The sequence below is a fragment of the Lygodium microphyllum genome, chromosome 1, assembly GCF_053477565.2.
Source record: "Lygodium microphyllum isolate KBCC chromosome 1, Lygodium_microphyllum_v1.1.10, whole genome shotgun sequence".
Taxonomy (NCBI): domain Eukaryota; kingdom Viridiplantae; phylum Streptophyta; class Polypodiopsida; order Schizaeales; family Lygodiaceae; genus Lygodium; species Lygodium microphyllum.
In genome coordinates this window covers 3,790,353-3,811,334 of record NC_141135.1, presented here as the reverse complement: position 1 = coordinate 3,811,334, position 20,982 = coordinate 3,790,353, and the positions used below count along the sequence as shown (strand labels likewise).

Sequence of the window (20,982 nt, the reverse complement as noted above, 5' to 3'; positions counted from 1 at the left end):
ACACGGGAATCCGGACCCGAAACCTGTTGTTTACCTTTGGCCAGAACTTGGGGCGGGTGGATAGTATCCCGCGACGGAGCATCACATACCATATCATCCATGGGCGGAGCAACATGGCCCGCATCTGAAATGTGTTGCTGCTCTGGGCATTCTGCCATAAAATGCCCCAACTGTCCACAGGAAAAGCAATGGCCTGCAAAATTGCCCCATTTCAAACGAAAGTGTAACGGATGCATGCCAGAGCAATTGAGGCGTAACCAAGCAGGCCTTTTCCTTGCAGTATCCCATAACATGCACAAGCGGTTGCGATTCACAGCCTTGAGACTGGGTGGGACCAGAACCGAGCCCACAGCAGCCATGGCGTCCTTCAATAGCGGCCAATAAACAGCCGGATAATTTTCCACTTCTACCCACACAGGGCATTCACGTTGCAGGAGGCGCTGAAAATCTGCCATCGGGCGCCAGGGAACCACATGAACCAATCGACGATCAAAAAACAAAGGTAGTTTAGACAGGAGAGCAGCACGGTGCGTCTCAGTTTTCAAAAGGACCTCAAAAAAACCTCGGGACCCAACAAAAATCTCTTCAACACAGTCCCCTTGTAGCAGACTCTGCAGCCATTGGCGAATACGGGAAAGCAGCAGGATTCGACCAGTGAAGAAGAGTATCACAGCTCGATCGTAAAACACCGAGAAGGAGCGTAGGACAGTTTTTGGATCGACGGAAGCTTCCAGAACATCTTCAGGTGCAGAGTCAGAGAAGGTTTCCTGATTATGTTGAACATATTCGCCAAGCAGAGTGTTGGCAAATTCCAGCAAATGCTCCCAGTCCACCTCCTGAGATTCCACAGAATCCGAAGCAACCTGCGCATAGGAGCGATCTTGAATAACACCTATCTCTTCCGAGGTATGCTTGGTACATTTACCCGCAGGCTGGATGTCAGGGCCCGGGGGCATCTCTTCAGTGCATGGAACCATATCCTCCGGTTCCTCAGCATCAGAATCTGGGCCAACTGCTGCCACCGTTTGGTCAATGAAATCCAGATCCAAACCAGCCATCTTGTATGAGGAAAAAAACTGATCTCGAAGGAGGACTGACCACAGTGCAGATCACTGTTGGCTTCTCTCTCTCTCTCTCTCTCTCTCTCTCTCTCTCTCTCTCTCTCTCTCTCTCTCTCTCTCTCTCTCTCTCTCTCTCTCTCTCTCTTTTTTCGTAAAAGGTAATTGTATTAATTACGAAAAAAAAATACAAGATTACTGGATTACAAGATACATGATGACACAAAGCCATCATGTGAAGAGGTTTTCTCTTTCTCTCTCTCTCTCTTTTTTCTGATTACAAGATACACGAGGGCCCTAGGCCAACGTGTGGGGAAGTCCCGTAGTAATGCACTGAAAAGGTTACACCAATCATGGCAACGACCCAGAGGCAATTGCCATATGCCACGGATGCAAATCCTCCCAAGGGAGCAAGTCGGAGTGTCGGATGATATCTAGCTGCCAATGCAAGAGCCCTTTAAGCCTGGCAATATGTGGGGTACATTAGAGGCCGAATCAAACAGAAAAGCATTGCGCGTGGTCCAAATGTGCCAGCATCCCCAATATCTGAAAAAGTGAAATAAGATCTTCTCATGCAACTGTGGCGGTGTGGGATACTTCGGGCGCACAAAAACCCAGTCGAAAGGAGTTAGCGAGGACCCCACCACCGCGCGCCAAATGTGCGACAAGAGCGACCAGATATTCTTGGCGAGCGGGCAAGAGAAAAAACGATGTCGGGCCGATTCCGCCGGTGTGGTACAGAAGAAACAATTGCCATTCGAGATGCGACGCTTGGCAAGGGCCGAGGCCAGAGGAAGACCACCAATCATCACCCGCCAAAGAAAAACCTTGCATTTGAAAGGTGTCTTATTTAGCCAGCCCTCCATCAGCGTTTTCTGCCACCATGACAGCGATTTCCGCAGTCCCCAAACAGTATTAGCTTTCTCTCCCAGCCATTGGTGATCTTGAACAAGAAGATGATACACCTGATTAGTAGAGGCCTTTTCCAGACTCAGGCGGCCTGCAAGGTCCCAGTCCTGCCAAGGGCGATCCACAGTCAAGGCAGGAAAGGGTTGCCGACCCTGAAGCTCCGACGAAAGCTGCTCCCATAAATCACGGTATCCACGCGGGATCTTGAAGAGTCACCGAGCAGTCCGAAATGATACGAGGACATTGCGAGTGGCAAGGGTAGCATCCGCAACCGACGTCACACCTAAACGGGCCATGCGATTAAATCTTGGTCTGAGTTGATGTTTATCTTCCCATCAAAGGAGTCTCGATACTGCCAACAATTCCAACTGAAAGGAGTTAGTCTGCAAGCGGTCCCCTACTGGGTGCCAACGGGCCTTTTGGAGCACCACTTTCCAAGAGCCGACCAAGTGCAGTAACAAAGAGGAAGAGGGACTGGAAACACGAGAGTCAGCATTAAGGACATGCCACCAGGAGGCCCGAAGCCGTGTGTTGCCATGGCGGAGCCCGCTGTCCTCAAGAAAATAACGGGCTATGATGGTCCATGGGTGATGGTCCACACACATGGCAGGAAAAAGGGACCAACGGAGAGCTAACATATGAGTGTGTGCATCCAAAATAGCTCCTCCACCCATGCGCTTAGGGGTACATACGTGTGACCACGAAATCCAGGAAATGCCGGCCTGCAGTGAATCCTTCTTCCACAGCATGAAACGGATGGGATGAGTGAGGGCCTTCAAAGTAGTAGGCGTCCATGGCAACAAAGGCAGAAAATAAGTTAGCATTGGAAGCATGATTGTCTGGGCCACTTTGAGGCGGACATGGAATGGCCACGCTTGCGACTTCCAATACATAAACTTCGCCGCCAGTTTTTGTGAAATCCACTCCAGCAGGTCTTTTGGCCGTACATCCAACCCCAATGGGTATCCAAGATGCCTGACAATGGATCCACGGGAAACCACCTGGCCTTGCCAGCCTAAGGACTGTAAATCAGGCTCCGTACAACTGAGAATGGCTGACTTAAGGGCATTGATGCGAAGCCCAGAGGCCTGACCAAAGAGTGTCCAAACATCTAATGCCCTGCGAATGTTGTCCCTGTCCGCCTGCAAAATCATAAAGGTGTCATCAGCCAAAGATTGGCTAACGAAGTGCTGACCCAACGGAAGAGACAGCCCGGCCAGCTGAGCAGAGGCTGCCATGGAGGATAACATTGAAAGGACCGGGTGAGTCGCCAGGGCAAAGAAGAGAGGGCTCAAAGGACAACCCTGTCTGACCGAGCGTGCAAGGACAAATGGCTCTGTAACTCCACCATTAAGCATAACTCTGGAGGAAGCCTCAGCACTAATGGTGTAGATCAATCGGGACATTCGGGTACCAAAGCCCATAGCCGACATGAGGTCTGCAATGAAAGACCAGTCCACATAATCAAACGCCTTTTCCAAGTCCAATTGGATCAATACCACTTCCTGACCGGAGTGCCGCGCATAGTCAATAGCCATTTGCACATTTAAGATATTATGCAGAATGTTGCGGCCCTTAATAAAACCATATTGGAGAGGATGCACAATAGCTGGAAGGTGCTTGTGAAGCCAATTCGCCAGTACTTTGGAGTAGATTTTATACATGGAGCCCATCAAAGAGATTGGTCTCCAGTGTTGCAACTTTGACGGCGAAGGGACCTTTGGAATTAGTTTGATAAGGCCTTCTTTCCATGAGGAGGGCATGACCCCCGTTTCCCACACCTGCTGAAACATGGCCACCAATGGCTTCACCAACTGCGTGGCCGAGGTCTGAAAGAATTCATTAGTGAGACCATCCCAGCCAGGACTTTTATCATTCGACAGGTGCAACAAAACGTCCATAACCTCTTCCTCGCAAATATCCGTCTCCAAAGCGGCTTGCATATCAACTGGAACCTGCTGGCGGACCAGATGATAGAAGACCGAGCGGGCATGCGTAACCTGGCTAGAAGGCGAGGAAGAGGAACCAAGAAGTTCCATAAAATAGTTTCTGCACATAGTGACAATGGTCTGCGGATCCGTGACCATGCGACCTTCCGAATCCTGGAGTCTGGTCATATTTTCGCGAGCCGGAGACGCATGCAAGGCGCGAAAGAACTTATGAGACTGGCAGGCGCTATCTTGCATTGTGTCCGTCAAGTTGTGCAGCTTGGCCTGTTGATAAGATTTCAACTGAAACACTTGAATAAGATGGGCCAACCGCCTCTCCAGCGACAGCAGAAAATCATCATCAGGGGAATCCAGGAGCAAGGAACGGACCAAAGCCAGTAAGTCTTCTGCTGCATGTCGACGTCGGCGGCAAAGCGAGGCATGATGGATCCCATACTGGAAGCAACCCGCTGCACATTAGAGAGCAGCCGTGCAAATGAAGGCCAGCCCTCAGAGGCGAAGTCCAATAAGAACCTCTCAATCAGCTGCTGCATATAGCCCTGGAAAATTGAATGCTTCAAATAAGAGGAGTTGAAACGTAAAGGGAGCCTATCCAGGAATTGCACAAAAGGTGCAATAGAGTGTGCCCGCATCTCAAGCTGGAGGGGGAAATGGTCCGACAACGCATATTGCCGCAAGACCTTCATTTCCAGCATCTCGGGAAGAAAATCATCGGCCTGCATGATATACATTCTGTCCAATCGCGACCAGGTAGTTGCATATTGTGCGGAATGAAAAGTAAACCCTGAAAAAGAAGGGTGAAGCCACGACCAAAGATCTTGCTTGAGCACGTGCAAAGCAAAGGAACTCCACACCCGGCTTTCCGGCGTATCCATTACCGAATGCCCTGAAGTGGACTGAGAAGAGTCAACACACATATTGAAATCTCCCATCAAGAACCCCCTTCGGCCGAGTGACATGGAGCCCTGCAAAGTGGACCAAAGATCCCGTCGGGATGCGGGATCCTTCGGAGCATAGAGGCCCAACAGCCATAAAATCTCTCCTTCAAATAAGACTTCGATCACCAGAAAGCGGCCCTGCACATCATTTTTAACAAGGACAGGCTGATATTTCTCATGGACAATCATCAGCACGCCCGAATAGTGCGTAGCATGGGTCCCTGCATAAAACAGACGGAATCCATGACAATCCATCACTTTTCCTGCTTCACCGTGACTTTTGTGCTCAACTGCACACAATACATCCCACTGGTTCTCGTGCAAGACGGTCCACATGGCATGTTGCTTATGGCGAGAGCAAATGCCTCGCACATTCCACGTGGCTATCTTCATGTATCCTCAAAGAAGGAAGTCAGGAACGAGGCGCCTGCTGCCTCGATTTCACCTTTTCCGCGAGAGCATCCAGGACACCCTCATCCAGAAAATCAGCCAATACTGCGAAAGAATTCTGGCGACCTGCTTTGGAGGTAGAAGGGAAATCCACTGCCTTGGGAGAGGGGCGGGGATAACGCCGATCCTAGGGTGTAATAACATTTCCTTTGGCATCGAACGCCAGCTTGGCAGGTGGGCCTCTGGGGCCGTCGGTATAGGCTCTCCTTGGAGACTGATTGCGGGGGCCCGACGGGGCCGTAGGACGCGCAGCCTGCTGTGAAGTGGCCATTTCTTTCCGGCGCGTATACGTGCGCACGGAATCCTGGGAAGCGGGAGGCCCAGGATCCGCCAGGCCTGCATCCAACTTTTTACCTTTTTTAGAACGTGCCTCAATCCAGTCAGTGCGACGGGAGTCCACACTCAGGACCTGTTGTTTGCCTTTATCCATGACATGAGGAGACTGAAGGGCTTCCTGGGGCGTGGCATCAAGCACCATGTCGTCCTTGGGCAGCACAACCTGCGCATCCTCGGAAGACGATTGCTTTTCAGGGCATTCGGCCATGAAATGCCCCAATTTACCACATGAAAAGCAGTGGCCCGCAAAGTTGCCCCATTTTAAGCGAAAATACAAAGGATGCATGCCCGAACAATTGAGGCGAAGCCACGCAGGCCTTTTCCTGGCCGTGTCCCATAGCATGCATAAACGGTTGCGGTTCATCGCCCTGAGGCTTGGGGGAACCAGCACTGTTCCCACAACTGCCATCGCATCCTTCAACATGGGCCAATAGACCGCCGGACAGTTTTCCACCTCCACCCACACCGGGCATTCGCGTTGAAGCAGACGCTGGAAGTCGGCCATGGGGCGCCATGGCACAACATGGACCAAGCGGCGATCAAAGAATAGCGGCAACTTGGACAGGAGCTCCGCGCGATGCGTTTCCGATTTCAGCAGGACCTCATAAAACCCGCGAGGTCCAAGGAAGATCTCCTCAACAGACTCCCCTTGCAATAGATGGTGCAACCACTGGCGAATGTGCGAAAGCACTGGGATCCTGCCAGTGAAGAAAAGTATAACTGCACGGTCATAGAACACCGAGAAGGATCGCAAGACTGATTTGGGGTCCACCGTGGCTTCCAGCACATCATCCGTTCCCGCAACAGAAAAAGATTCGGTATTATGCTGGACATAATCACCGAGCAGAGTATTGGCGAAGTCCAGCAAATGCTCCCAGTCAATTTCCTGCGAATCCACAGGATCAGAGGCCACTTGCACATAGGAGCGTTCCGGAGGACTCATTGGCTCATCAGGCGTATGCTTGGAGCGTTTGCCGGCAGGCGGCTGTTCAGAACTCGGCGGCAACTCCTCCGTGCATGGCACCATATCTTCCGGCTCCTCTGCATCGGAATCAGGGCCAAGGGCTGCCACCGTCCGGTCAAGAAAATCCAAATCCAGGCCAGCCATACTGCTGTCTTCACACACGTCCTGGCAGAGGGCGCACTAGGTTAGGTGAGGTCGATCCTGCGCAGGGACGTATTGCTGGTCCCCTGCTTCGCGCAGGATCCAGCCAAGCCTGCGCTGCCCTGGAGGACGGGGCCAGGCGGCGCGCAGGGCGGGATGGCGAAGGAACCACAGGGCAGGGCGGCGCAGCACGCAGGCGGGTCAAAGACGAAAGGCGCGCAGGGGGGCGACGAAAGGGCGCAGGGGATAGCGACAGGCGAGAGGGCAGGGCGGCGCGCAGGGCGGCGCCAAGCCCGCAGGTCAGAGGGGCGGCAGCAGGAGGGCCAGACGGGCGCAGGAGGGCAGACGGGCGCAGGAGGGCCAGACGGGCGCACGCAGGGCCAGACGGACTCGCAGGCGCTCTCTCTCTCTCTCTCTCTCTACGTCTGACTCTCTCTCTCTCGCTCTCTCTCTCTCTCTCTCTCTCTCTCTCTCTACAGATCAGTGGGCAGGCTGTCCGGGACGCTGCCTCTCTGACGACAGTCAGGTTTAGGGTTTACAGGAGCTGGACGGCGTTCTTCAGGCCCTATGTGAAAACTCTCTGCACAGGTGCAGTAGCTGTGAACCGTCTTCTGGCTGTCGCAGTCGTTCAGTGAGACGCCACAGGAAGGAAGGAGAACAAACTGCAAGTCGACTAGTAGTATATTCAGGGACGGCAGGGGCAGGTCGCGTTTGACAGGCAGGGCAGGTGTGACTCTCCGCAGGACTGAAACGAGGAAGAAACACTGTGCACGACCCCCCTCAGGCACTGTCGCTCCTGGTCGGTGACTGCCGCAGCCTTGTGGGAACGCAGATCCCACACGACTGCAGGACGGCTAGGGTTGTGCAGCGCGAGGACAGGCAGAACACGATGGCGCACTGGCGGGCACGGGCGTCGACGGCGAGTTCTGCGCCTCCACAAGAAGACGGCCGCGTGCAGGAGGAAGCTCGCAGGCAGGACACGACGAAACCGGCGATTTAGGTCTTCGGCGGACGGCGCAGACACAGCACGCTAACGACCGCCATCTCCACGCCCGCTCTTCCCTCTCCCGTCACGTCGATTCTCTCTCTCTCTCTCTCTCTCTCTCTCTCTCTCTCTCTCTCTCTCTCTCTCTCTCTCTCTCCTCTCTCTCTCTCTCTCTCTCTCTCTCTCTCTCTCTCTCTCTCTCTCCATTCGTCCGTCTCTCTCCTGTCGTCCGTTCGTCTCGTGCCCCGTCCATCTCTCTACTGCCTGCCATCCACCGTCCATATGTCTCTTGCCCCCCCATCTCCGTTCGTCCTTCTCTCTCCTGTCGTCTATTCGTCTCGTGCCCCGTCCGTCTCTCTACTGCCTGCCGTCCACCGTCCATTCGTTTCTTGCTCCCCATCTCTCTCTCTCTCTCTCTCTCTCTCTCTCTCTCTCTCTCTCTCTCTCTCTCTCTCTCTCTCTCTCTCCCTCCCTCCCTCCCTCCCTCCCTCCCTCCCTCTCTCTCTCTCTCTCTCTTTTTTTTCGTAAAACTCTCTCTCTCTCTCTCTCTCTCTCTCTCTCTCTCTCTCTCTCTCTCTCTCTCTCTCTCTCTCTCTCTCTCTCTCTCTCTCATGCCTGCCATCTGCCATCCGTTCGTCCGTCTCTCTCCTGTCATCCGTTCATCACCTGCCCCCCATCCGTTCTCCCATCTCCTCATTGCCCCGTCCGTCCGTCACTTGCCCTCTCTCTGCCGCCCGTCACCGTCGCCCGTCATCTCTCTCTCTCTCTCATTAGTGGCCCGTCCGTCACTGCCCCATCCATCCGTCACTTGCCCCATCCGTCACTTGCCCCGTCTGTACGGAGTTCGCCCCCAAAATGGAGAAGGTCCAGATAGAGCAAATGATTACCAATGCCATCAACAAAGTCAAGGAGTATGACAACGGACTGAGCATAGTAAACAGGCAGCTGAACGATAAGATTAAAAAGTTGGAATTGAAGATAGAAGCCCAAGATGGGGAGATTCAATCACTTAGGCAACTACTGGCTAACATTCAGCTCAGCCCCAAGCTAGAGGAAAGAGACATTCAACCTAGCATGACCGAGGAGCTCGCCCGCATCAAAGAGGAAGTACAACAACTCTAAAAAAAGGAGGAGACGATGAAGGAGGCTATTTCTTGGGCAGAGATACTCAAGAAAACCCACCAATAAGTAGAGGAGACGGAGCAATGGATTCAAATTGCAAAGAAGGGGAAACACCTAGCACACGCACCTACAACAACCATAATCAATGACACATAGTCTATGGAACAAAAAAGAAAAATGAGAGCACTCCATGTTCGGGTGACATTGCTGAAGATGCATGAAAAAGTGGATGAGGACACCAAGGTGCTATACACGTTAATGAATATTAAGAAAGACACGCATGTCTCCACTTAGAGAGTGGGCAAGAAAAGCAAAGAAAGGGAGAGCTCAAAAGAGCGTGCACTCATTCTCTGCTTCCCCACCATGGAGGCCAGGAGAGACTTCCTAGCTCAATGCCGTACATTGAAGGGGACCGGTGTGTTTTTGGGTGCTAATCTCACACCAACCCAACTAGCCCACATGAGGGAGTGCACGCCAAAAATTAAGGCAGCCAGGGAGGAGGGCAAACTCGCCTTCTACAGAGGAGGGAGAGTGGTAGTCATGGAGAGGCGCCATAAATGACGGCGTGAGACCTATGGGACCTATGGGACAGCAGTGGCAGTCTGGAACTGTAATGGAGCCCTCCGATTGGATGTGGGAGCTTTTGAGGAGACATTCAGAGGGAGAGATATAGTGTTCTACTCAGAGACACATCAGGGACCACATACTACACTTCCATGGGTGGCAGGCTATAGGTGGAAGTCAACTTGCAGGAAGGAGACGCGCACAGACCACAGTAATCACGGGTCGGGAGGAGTACCAGTGTTATTCAGGGAGGAGCTACAGCACATGATCCAGGTAGTCCGCAGAGATGAGCAGGCCAGATACATGTGGGTGAGAGTGCGTGGTGAGGAACGCACTTTGTATGTTGCCATATGCTATTTTCGCCCTATGACGTCCCGATACACCCCACCCAAGCGGCAATCACCATACGTGGCTTTAGATAAGGATATTTGGGAGTTCTCGAAGGAGGGAGAGGTTATCTTACTAGGAGACTTTAATGCCAAGAGAGAGCCTCCCATCAGGTGTCTTTCTTTGATGCATCTGAGGAGATGCTACAAGAGCAGGATGTGTCAGAGCTACAGCTGGGGAGGACATCTCAGGATATGGGGGAAGTCACCGAATATGGGAGATACCTTGTGGAGATGGGCACAGTATACAAGTTGGCCATTCTTAATGGCCTGGCTAGATACCCCCTATTCGGCGCCTTCACATGTTATCCTCATCGACATGGTGCAGCATAGTAAACTATGTTCTTGCCCCACCGATACTGATATCTCACATCCAGGACCTCTCAGTATCCCCACGCCTTTTCGGAGTTGCAGTGGATCATGCCTACCTATCATTCACCATCGATCTCCAATTCACTGATACGCAGACCCATCATGCAACTCACCGACACCCGAGATACCTCTTTTCCAAAGAGACAGAGGATACCTATGAGGCAGAGATCCTTAGATTGTTACATGATGCAAAACCCGACGTTCCACTACAGGAGCTGACTCAGCAGTTCAGTGAGGCCCTACACATAGCTGCAGGTGTAACCTTCCCACACTCACAACCCACACAGAGAGCCTCCACCAAGGTGACATCTCGGAACAGCTGGTATGATGATGAGTGCCGTGAGACCAAAGCACGGCTACAGAGAGAGATAGCACTAGGGTCCACTACCCACAAACAGGTACAGATACTCTTTAGACGTCTCACACAGTGGAAGAAGAGAACATTCTTGGCCCAGCTGGAGCAAGACCTATATCAACTATTCTTGAGCCAGGACTCTAGAGAGGCTTTGAGGCTTTTCAGAGGCCATTGCCCGACCACACCTATTACATCCACCATTGTATGGGAGGAGTATGCAACTAGTCTTTATACTATGGAGGGTCAGCCACCTCTTCCTGACCCACTTGAGCCTTGTCCAGAGACCACCACTTTCTTTACAAAAAGTAGGGTCCAAGAGGCCATTGATAGACTTAGTAGAGGAAAGGCACAAGATCACGATGGATTAGTAGCCAAGCACTTGATCCATGCTAGAGATTTGGTGGCAGGATTCCTAGCTTACATGTTTAGCAGAGCCATGTGTGAAGGCCTACCAAAAAGCTGGAGCACGAACACTATTGTGCCTATCCTCAAGTCAAGGGTCCCTACTCTACCCAATAACTATCAGACGATCATGGTTGGGCATACATTGGCTAAGTTATATGCTTCCATCCTTGAGCATGAGTTAAGCAAGTGGGCACAGATGTGGGGTCTTAGAGCACAGGGATAGGCTGGCTTTAGGAGAGGCTTCTCCACATTGGATCACATCCTCACACTCAAAGCGATCATTGAGGAGGGAAGGGCCCATGGCCGGCGGACCTATTATTGCTTTGTGGACTTCCGCAAAGCCTTTGATACAGTATTGAGAGACAGGCTGATAAATAGATTGCATACCATGGGAGTATTGAAAGAGCTCAGTTGGGGTATTTTGGCACTGTATGAGAGAGTTTGTGAGATGGAAGGATCGAGGTGTAGCTGAGATTCAGTAGACAGTGTGAGAGTGAGAGACAGAGTGAAGCACGACACCGAAGAGAATAGACTGAAAGAGTGTAACCAGAAAGTACAAAGTACAACCCTTAAACCTTAGGGTTGTAGGGGTGTTCACACCCGACACACACTAAGTGCCCATAAGTGTGTAACATAAGCACATAAGCACATACGACAATAAGACTATAAGTCTGGGGGAAAAAACCTCTCCTACCGAGAGTAAAAAGTGCCCCAGTGTCCTACTGATCACCGACACTCCCATATGAGCGTAGGCGTAAGTGAGGCGTGAGTCAAATACCCAACAAACCCCCCTGGAGTGAAGAGTGATTAAGAGTACAAGGATCATCCGCCACCAAAGGATATCAAATTTAAAGCATCGCGAAATGCTTCAAATTTGTCACGAGGAAGAGCTTTGGTGAAGATGTCTGCCACATTACTGGTGGTAGGACAATAGACAAGGCTGATATCACCTGCATATAGCCTCTCTCTGACAAAGTGATAATGGATCTCAATGTATTTCGTGCGGGCATGAAACACTGGGTTCCGTGCCACTGCAATGGCACTCTGACTGTCAGTGAACAAAGGAGTAGGCTCCGTAACAGATACATCCAAATCAACTAGCAAGCGCCTAAGCCATACGCATTCAACTGTGGTAGTGAAAGCTGCCTTGTATTCAGCTTCACATGACGATGTGGCAACAGTGGATTGTTTCTTGCTAAGCCAAGAAATGCAAGAAGAGCCAAGAAAGAAACAATTGCCACTAGTGGAGTGACGTGTATCATAATCACCAGCCCAATCAGAATCACTGTAAGCATGTAACTGCAGTGGTCCCCCTTGGCATAAAGCAACCCAAGAGATCGAGTACCCTGCAAGTAACGAAAAACACGCTTGACAGCTTGCCAATGTGACATACGTGGCTGATGCATATACCTGCTCAAAGCTGAAACTGCAAACTGTATGCCCGGCCTAGTGTTGCATAGATAGATAAGGCATCCAACTGCAGGAGCATATGTATGTATATCAAACAAATCACTGTCATCATGTAATGACAGTTTCAGTCCAGGTTCCATGGCGGTACAAACTGGCTTGCAATCCTGTAAGCCAAACTTCTCAAGAAGCTGCCCAATATACCTTGACTGTGATAGCCCAATACCTCAAGCATCATGTATGAACTGGATGCCCAAGTAGTAATGCAAAACTCCCAAGTCAGACATGTCAAAAGTTTGCTGCAAATTTTGTTTGAATGCTGAACTGATCAGCATGTGTTCCAGTGAGCAAAAGGTCATCAACATAAAGACATATAATCAGCATAGATCCCCCTTCTTTACATACGTAAAGGGTAGACTCAGATGAGCTGTTTAGAAACCCCTGATCAAGCAAGAAAGCATCTATTTTTGCATACCAAGCTCTAGGAGCTTGTTTCAAACCATATAGTGCCTTTTTGAGCTTGCATACCAAATGTTCTGAGCCTTCAACTGCAAAACCAATGGGCTGCTGTACATAAACTTCCTCCTGCAGTTCCCCATGTAAAAATGCAGTCTTGATATCTAGCTAATGCACTGTCCAACCATAATGTGCAGCCAAAGCAATCATAGACCTGATGGTCGTCATACGGGAAGTAGGAGTAAATGTCTCCTCATAGTCAATGCCCTTTTTCTGTGCGTAGCCTTTAGCTACAAGCCGTGCCTTGTATTTATCAATGGATCCATCTGCTTTCCTTTTCAGTTTGTAGACCCATTTCGTTCCAATGGCTTTCTTCCCAAATGGCAAGGACACCAAATCCCAAGTTTGATTCTTAGTAATAGAATCTAATTCAGCTTGCATTGCTGCCATCCAATGCACACTGTGTTGTGCATCCTCAAAACATTCAGGCTCTTCATTATCAAAAGTACTTGCTGCCATAACAAACTCCATCGTATGTGCTGAATCATGCAAACAAGTTTGCCTTCTAGTACGACCAGCCATGGGTGCATCCAAAGGACTATCTTGCATAGTCTGCAAATACCATCTAGGTAACTGTCTAGCTTCCTGACTGTGTGCAAGCTCTTGCTGAATTTCAGCTTCAGCATTATGCTGAATATTCTGATCAGCCAATGGCTGAATTTCTGCACTTTCCATAGGAGCAGCTGGCTGAACATTAGGTTCATTTTCTGAAGCTCCAGCTGAATCACCAAAAGTAATGGGCAGCAGCCCTTCAAAAACATCACGGGCAGCCTGATATGTGTCCAAACCAGCCAAGGATAATTCTGATTTTTCATCAAAAACAACATCCCTGCTGACAAAAACCTTCTCTGTAACGGGATCATAGAGTCTGTAGCCTTTGCTCTCATTGCTATATCCCATAAAAATGCACTTAACAGCCTTGTTGTCCAACTTTTTTCTAAGTACCTGTGGAATATGGGCATAGGCAAGACACCCAAAGGTACGAAAGTGACCAACAGAAGGTTTACGGCTGTTCCAAGCCTCAAAAGGTGTGATGGTCTTCAAGGCTTTGGTAGGGCATCTGTTCAAAATATGGCAAGCACACATGACTGCTTCCATCCAAAAACTATGAGGCAAGCTCTTTGCCTTCAGCATACATCTGGCCATCTCCATGAGTGACCGATTCTTCCTCTCTGCTACCCCATTCTGCTGTGGAGTATAGGCAGTAGTATACTGATGGACTATGCCCTTCTGCTGCAAAAAGGAATTCAGCATAGAGGACATGTATTCCCCCCCTCCATCCGAACGGAGAGTCTTAATCTTGCATCCAGATTGATTTTCAACAAGTGCACTGAAAGCCAAAAATGCATCATACACTTCTGACTTCTTTTTCAAACAGTAGACCCAGCAAAAACGTGTAAAGTCATCAATGAATGTCACAAAATAATAACAACCACTCAATGACATGGTTTGCATAGGCCCACAAACATCTGAATGCACCAACTGCAATCTGGTTGTTGCTCTGAAAGCAACATCACGAGGAAATGAGAAACGATGCATTTTCCCTAAAACACATCCCTCGCATAAGTGCTCAGGAGGTCTCTCCAAGAGACGTAAGCCATCCAGTATCTAAGTACGCTGCAAAAGCATCAAGCTACCAAAGTTTACATGCCCCAAACGAGCATGCCATAACTCCCCCTGTATCATAGTAGGAGTAAGAGTAGATGTCAAGTATGCCATCTGATCTACTGAAAGAGCATCCAACTCATATAAACCATGACACAAAGATCCTGTCAAGACCAAAGTCATGCGTTCTTTATCTCTAACCATGCAACAGTCATCATCAAATGTGACCTGCAAACCACAACGTGCCAAAGAAGAAATAGATAGCAAATTCTTCTTGATTCCGGGCACAAACAAAGCATCCTACAGGCGGAGAATAGAGCCATCAATGGCTGTGAGTTGAATCTCCCCAATACTACGAATAGGGTATGATGCATTATTGGCACACTGTACCGATTTCCCAACGGGAGGTGCACTAATTGAAGCAAACAAGTCTGTGCGAGATGTAATATGTCTAGAAGCACCACTGTCAAAGAACCAAGTGTCAGCATCCTCTGTAGAGCCAAGTGCTATATCGGCCCAAGAGATGTCATAACTGCAAGTGTAAAAACAATAGTCCCTGTCCACAACAAAGGACGCAGACTCACTAGCAATGGAAGGAGTAGTAGAAACAGACATTCCTGACTCCTTCTTCTTCTCTTTGGCAATGCGCTTCCTGCACTCAGTGATATAGTGGCCGGGCTTCTTACAATAATGACATTTTCCTTTTTTAGCTTGCGTCCCCCCTTGTGTCTGATTCTGCGATGTGCCCGAAGTGCCAGAACTCTGTGGAGTATTTTTCACCTTGCTGTTTTTGCCTTTCTGTCTTGCCACAAAAGCCTGCTCAAAGACTATAGCATCCACACCACTATTTTTCCTTGTTTGCTCCTCCTCTAGAAGCAAACTAACCACCTGAATAAAAGTGAGTGGGTGCTCAGCAATCCTCATGGTGAGGTTCAATGCAGTATGAAAAGACAAGTACGAAGGTGGTAAGGAATTCAAGGTGGTGGATATCAACTGTGCATCCGAAAAATATTCATCTACATTCATGAGCTGCTCCCTCAAGTCCTGAATCTTATTTAAGTGATCCTGCATAGAATCACCCTCATTCATCTTCAAAGTCTCCAACTCCTTCTTCAAGAAAGAGATCCGAGTCTCATTCTTTCCTGCAAACATATGCTCCAAAGTCAACCATGCATCTCGTGAAGAAGATGTTGAACGAATGTGAGGGATGATGGACCGCTGAACTGCCAAAGCAATCAGCGACAAGGCCTGTGCATCACGTGTATCCCAAGCTTTTTGAGCTGCAGTTCTTGGAGGAAGTGGCTGAGGTGGAGCGGGCTGAGGTCCCCGTTGTCCACGTGCGCCATGGGAAGGAGGAGTAACGGGAGCTACAACTCCCGGTCGAGTTTCCTCTCCACTGACATAATCCCATAAATTCTTGGCCACTAATACATTCTTCATCATGAATGACCATAGCGAGTAATTGTTTCCGTCCAATCTGTCTTCCTTGGATACATACGTAAAGACATCACCTCCCTAATTTGCCATGATGACAAATTTCCAAAGACAAATGAGCAATGTCAAAGCAGTAAGGACTGGAAATCTGCAAATTTCCAGAAATTGCAGCAAACACACTTCTGCAATTAATGTGCAAGGGCGTACTCTGTCAAAAACTGTCTTTTAATGCACGCTTCCCAAGGTGCAAACAGTGCTCAGCAACACTGTTATATCAAAATCCCCAAAATTTTTGCCAAAATGTCTGTCAAAACAGTCTTTCTGTGACTATAACAACAGTTCATATGCAACTGTCCTCAAAATACACAAAAGCCCAAAAATTTCTGATGAACTAGTCCAAAAATTTGCATCAAATTTATTGCACACCTATATCCTGTGCTGTGCCTGCTGCGTATGAACCTCCTCTTCCAGAACTTGTTCTGGACTAAAAATAAAAATTTTTGTTAAAAAATACCTGACATGGACTGCAGGCTGACGGGGCAGTGTGGCAGGTCGCTGTCAGAGCGGGCGAACGGGACGCAGCTTGCTGACGTGGACTACAAGCTGACGATCGAATGTCAGGTCGCTGGTCGTTGGTCAGATTGCAGGCGGACGGGACAGTCGAGCGGGCTGTCAGGCGTAGGAACAGGCAGACGACAGTGCTGACGTGTAGCAAGCAGGCGGCGCTTGAGCTGGTGTCGTGCCACAGTCAGACGAATGGGCTTCAGGCAGGCGGCGTAGGAAACAGGTGGCCTTGGCGCTGGCGTTTGACGACGTGGAGTTGTGCGCTAGCTGCACGCTGGCGACTGGAGACTGAAGACAAGCAGGCCTGCTGGCGACTCGAGCGCCCTGTGCACACTGAGCAGACGCAGGGCTGAGGACACGCTTGGCTGAGATAGCGGCTCCTGCAGGTGCAATGGAAGCACGCAGGTACAGGGCGAAACTAACGGGGGCTGCAGACAGTGGAAGCTTCAGTCTGCAGACTGCAGACTGCTCTGATACCAAATGTGAGATGGAAGGATCGAGGTGCAGCTGAGATTCAGTAGACGGTGTGAGAGTGAGAGACAGAGTGAAGCACGACACCCAAGAGAATAGACTGAAAGAGTGTAACCAGAAAGTACAAAGTACAACCCTTAAACCTTAGGGTTGTAGGGGGTGTTCACACTCGACACACACTAAGTGCCCATAAGTGTGTAACATAAGTACATAAGCACATACGACAATAAGACTATAAGTCTGGGGGAAAAAACCTCTCCTACCGAGAGTAAAAAGTGCCCCAGTGTCCTACTGATCACCGACACTCCCATATGAGTATAGGCGTAAGTGAGGCGTGAGTCAAATACCCAACAGAGTTGTGGGTAGAGTCCGAACACCTGAGGGCCTTTCGGCACCTATTTATTCCACCATTGGGGTGAAGCAAGGATGCCCCCTCTCTTCGACATTATTTGGCATGTACATTGATAGGAATGTTGATTACATTTCACAGAAAGGAGATAGAGGAGCTCCACTAGCTAGCACTTGGATACCCCTCCTATTGTATGCAGATGACATTGTATTGATAGCTGACTCTCCAGAGGGTCTACAGACACATTTGGATGCACTACACTCCTATACTTTGGACAGTGAGCTTTCAGTGAACCTTGGTAAAACCAAGGTGATGGTATTTAATACTACACCACAGTGGGTCAGGTGATCAGCACCTAAATTCACATATGGATCTGAGGAGCTGGAGTATGTGGATTCTTATACATACCTAGGAGTCTTATTCACAGGGCCCTCCTTTTCTATACGAGAGGCAGCAGACACTAGACTGACTCGCGGATACAGAGTACTAGGTGGTTTGGAGAGGATGTGCTCACATGTGCAATTCCAAGAATCCCACACCAAGCTATGGCTCTTCGATACACTGGTCACATCCACACTACTTTATGGAGTATAGATATGGGAGCCTAGTCTTGACCACCGTAGCAGATCAAGGCACACTTATGACGGATGGAGGTCAATGGAGAAACCCCTAGTGTCCATGATATCCAGGATGATCAGATGTAAGGCCTCAGTGCCACATGAGATCATCAGAACCGAGCTAGCAGCTATATCGATTGTGGTAGAGGCCCTCACCCGATCGGTCGCATACATACATAGTTTATGGGACTTACCCAGACACAAATATGCACGATTGGCCCTTGAGTCCTCCAGACAGCTTGTCAGAGAGGGTAATACTTCATGTTGGTATGCACAAATGTCGGCCTAGTTTGAGCTGCATGGCTTTAGCATGGACAAGTTACCCCCCTTCCAGTACTCCCTTGATGCACCATCTCTTGATCTGAGCAGGTTAGAGATCCGCAAGATCATCAGGATGGATCTTACCCAGTTGGATATCAGATAGACATGGTTGATGCCAGGGCAAGAGCTAGGGACAAAGATGGCTTTCTACCGCGTGCATTTCCTTCATACTACAAATGATGGATTTATTGTTCGCCCGAGATACATGGACACCCACATTTCCCATGGGATCAAATGTACTATTGGCCAATTGCGTACCTCCTCACATCAGCTAGAGATTGAGGCTGGCAGATATAGATCCATACCACCAGAGGAGCACATATGCCACATATGCCAATTAGAGCTAGAGACAGAGGAGCATTATATTTGCCGTTGCCCAACGTATTATGAGGTCCATGGTCGTTTCCACTGTCTCTTTAGAGACGGATTTGGACCACTATCCAAAGTCATGGATTTTACCGATCAGCGATGCCTTGGCCTCTTTCTTCTTAAGATACAACGGCTTCGTGACATGCGCCTCAAGAGTACAACTGCTCCAGGACATCCAGGCCCTTCACAGAGGCAACTCACAGACTTCTTTGCAAAGCAGACTCAGAAGACTTCAATACAGTTACAGCCACAATCCACACGAGAGCCTCTCTCACCGCCACACTCCACACACAAACAAGGAGTACTGATTGATCGAGCCGTTCAGCTTAGCCGATCCAGACGTCCTAGGCCTCAACACAAACATCGACGACACCTTCATAGGCGGATACAGGGGATTATTGCTCAGGCTAGAGCTAGGTCCTCCATACCCACATGAGATTGTACCATTTGGAGCTCATTGTTACTAGATAGAGCTCTATGTTTTACACATAGCCATAGTTAGTTTCCTTTCTTATTTTGCTTTGTGCTACATACATATTTTGCCCAGACAGTTGTACCATCATACACATGATTGTAACTCATGGTCTCATAGGTCATTTTGGCCTTTTGTAGACGTTAATATATCATTTCATTTCATATCTCTCTCTCTCTCTCTCTCTCTCTCTCTCTCTCTCTCTCTCTCTCTCTCTCTCTCTCTCTCTCTCTCTCTCTCTCTCTCTCTCTCTCTCTCTCTCTCTCTCTCTCGCTCTCTCTCTCTCTCTCTCTCTCTCTATACACACAAATCGCCCCCGAGACATACATGGCGGTGTGCTATTTCCCACCAGCACACTCCCCATATGCATCATCGAAGGGAAAGTCACCATACCTACCACTGTACGAGGATATCATGCACTACTCCAGCTTGGGGAATGTCATGTTGGCCGGAGACTTCAACGCACGCACAGCACAGAGGCAGACCCCCTTCTTCGAGAGCGAAGACCACATGTACAAAGAGATCGCACCGGAGGAGATAGGACTCAACCGGGCATCACAGGACATAGCTGAATGCACCGAATATGGTGAATACCTACTACTGGCGTTAGGGGGGGCACACGGACTAGCCATCCTCAACGGTCTCGACACATGGCCCGGGTCAGATGCCCTCACATGCTTCCCACACAAGCACGCGGCCAATTGCATCGGACGGGGGGCACATGGAGCACCCACACACAAACTGGGAGCAAGCACAGTGGACTATATCCTCGGCCCTCTATCACTTATCCCCGACATCCAGTCCTTTAAAATATCACCTCGCCCACTCGCAGTGGCTACCGACCATGCCTACCTGCAATTTAGCATATAGAAAATCAAGAATAGAGGATAGCCTCGGAGCTTGGAAAGCAACATCACTTGGAAAGAGAAATCAAGGAATAGGAGAGGAGGCTAAGGGTGTTAGCCTATAGGCACAACGAAAGCTTGGAAGAAATAAAGAAAAAAGCTGATGAATGGGTGAACAGGAGTGAAGAAAACATGAGTAACTTAGCGCAACGACTAGCCCTTGCAAAAGGCAACAGGGTGATAGCAGTAGAGAGTAGGGCAGAGGCCGCATAGGTGACTTTGGAAGCCCAACAATGCACCTTCATCCGCACTCTCTTAGGCACCACACAATCTAAGAAAGAGGAGGCCGCAGTTGGCGGGCACACTACACACCTCGGCTGCCGAATACTTCCCCCACACATCCCCCCACTCCACCCCTCCGAACAAGAATGTCCCACAGAATAGCTGGTACGACGCAGAGTGCAGGGAAACCCGGCTCCGTCTTCAACAGGACGAAGCACAGGGAGTACACACGCATAAACAGGCACGCTTGATCTTCCGTCGTCTAGTGCGACGGAAGAAACGAGCCTACCTCTCCAAAGTGGAACACGAATTCTACCAGCTATTCTTAGGACAGGACAGCAAAGAGGCATGGAAGGCGTTGCAGGAACCCCGAGCCCAGACACCCATCACCTCCCCGGACACTTGGCACGCATATGCAACCTCACTATACCAAGTACCCAAGCAGCCCCGGCTACCCCGGCCCCCAAGGAGCAGACCCGGATCATCCACATTCTTCGGCACGGGGCGGGTTCGGGACGCCATTGATAGACTCCAAAATGGTCGTGCCCAAGACCGCGAAGGCTTGGTAGCAGATCATTTGACCCATGCCAAAGACATACTGACACCTCTCCTAGCACACATGTTCAACAGAGCCCTATGCGAAGGCTTCCCTGCCAGTTGGTCAGCCAACACCATAATACCTATCCTGAAGACCAGAGACCCCATGGTTCCCACAAACTACCGAACAGTCATGGTTGGCTATGTACTAGCCAAGCTCTATGGATCCATACTGGACCACGAGCTGAGCAAGTGGGCA

The 20,982-nt window shown here is 49.8% G+C and overlaps 2 protein-coding genes across 2 annotated transcripts in view; one reads left to right on the top strand and one right to left on the bottom strand.

Annotated features, from left to right (window-relative positions):
• The window catches only part of LOC148040783 (exostosin family protein), a 230,017-nt gene that overhangs the window by 154,504 nt on the left and 54,531 nt on the right, over positions 1-20,982 (bottom strand). The gene's annotated exons all lie outside the window — the stretch shown is intronic.
• On the top strand, positions 18,343-19,023 carry LOC148040784 (uncharacterized). The gene has a single exon (XM_087665714.1). It carries the CDS (start codon positions 18,358-18,360, stop codon positions 19,021-19,023), a length of 666 nt encoding a protein of 221 aa, XP_087521840.1. The 5' UTR covers positions 18,343-18,357.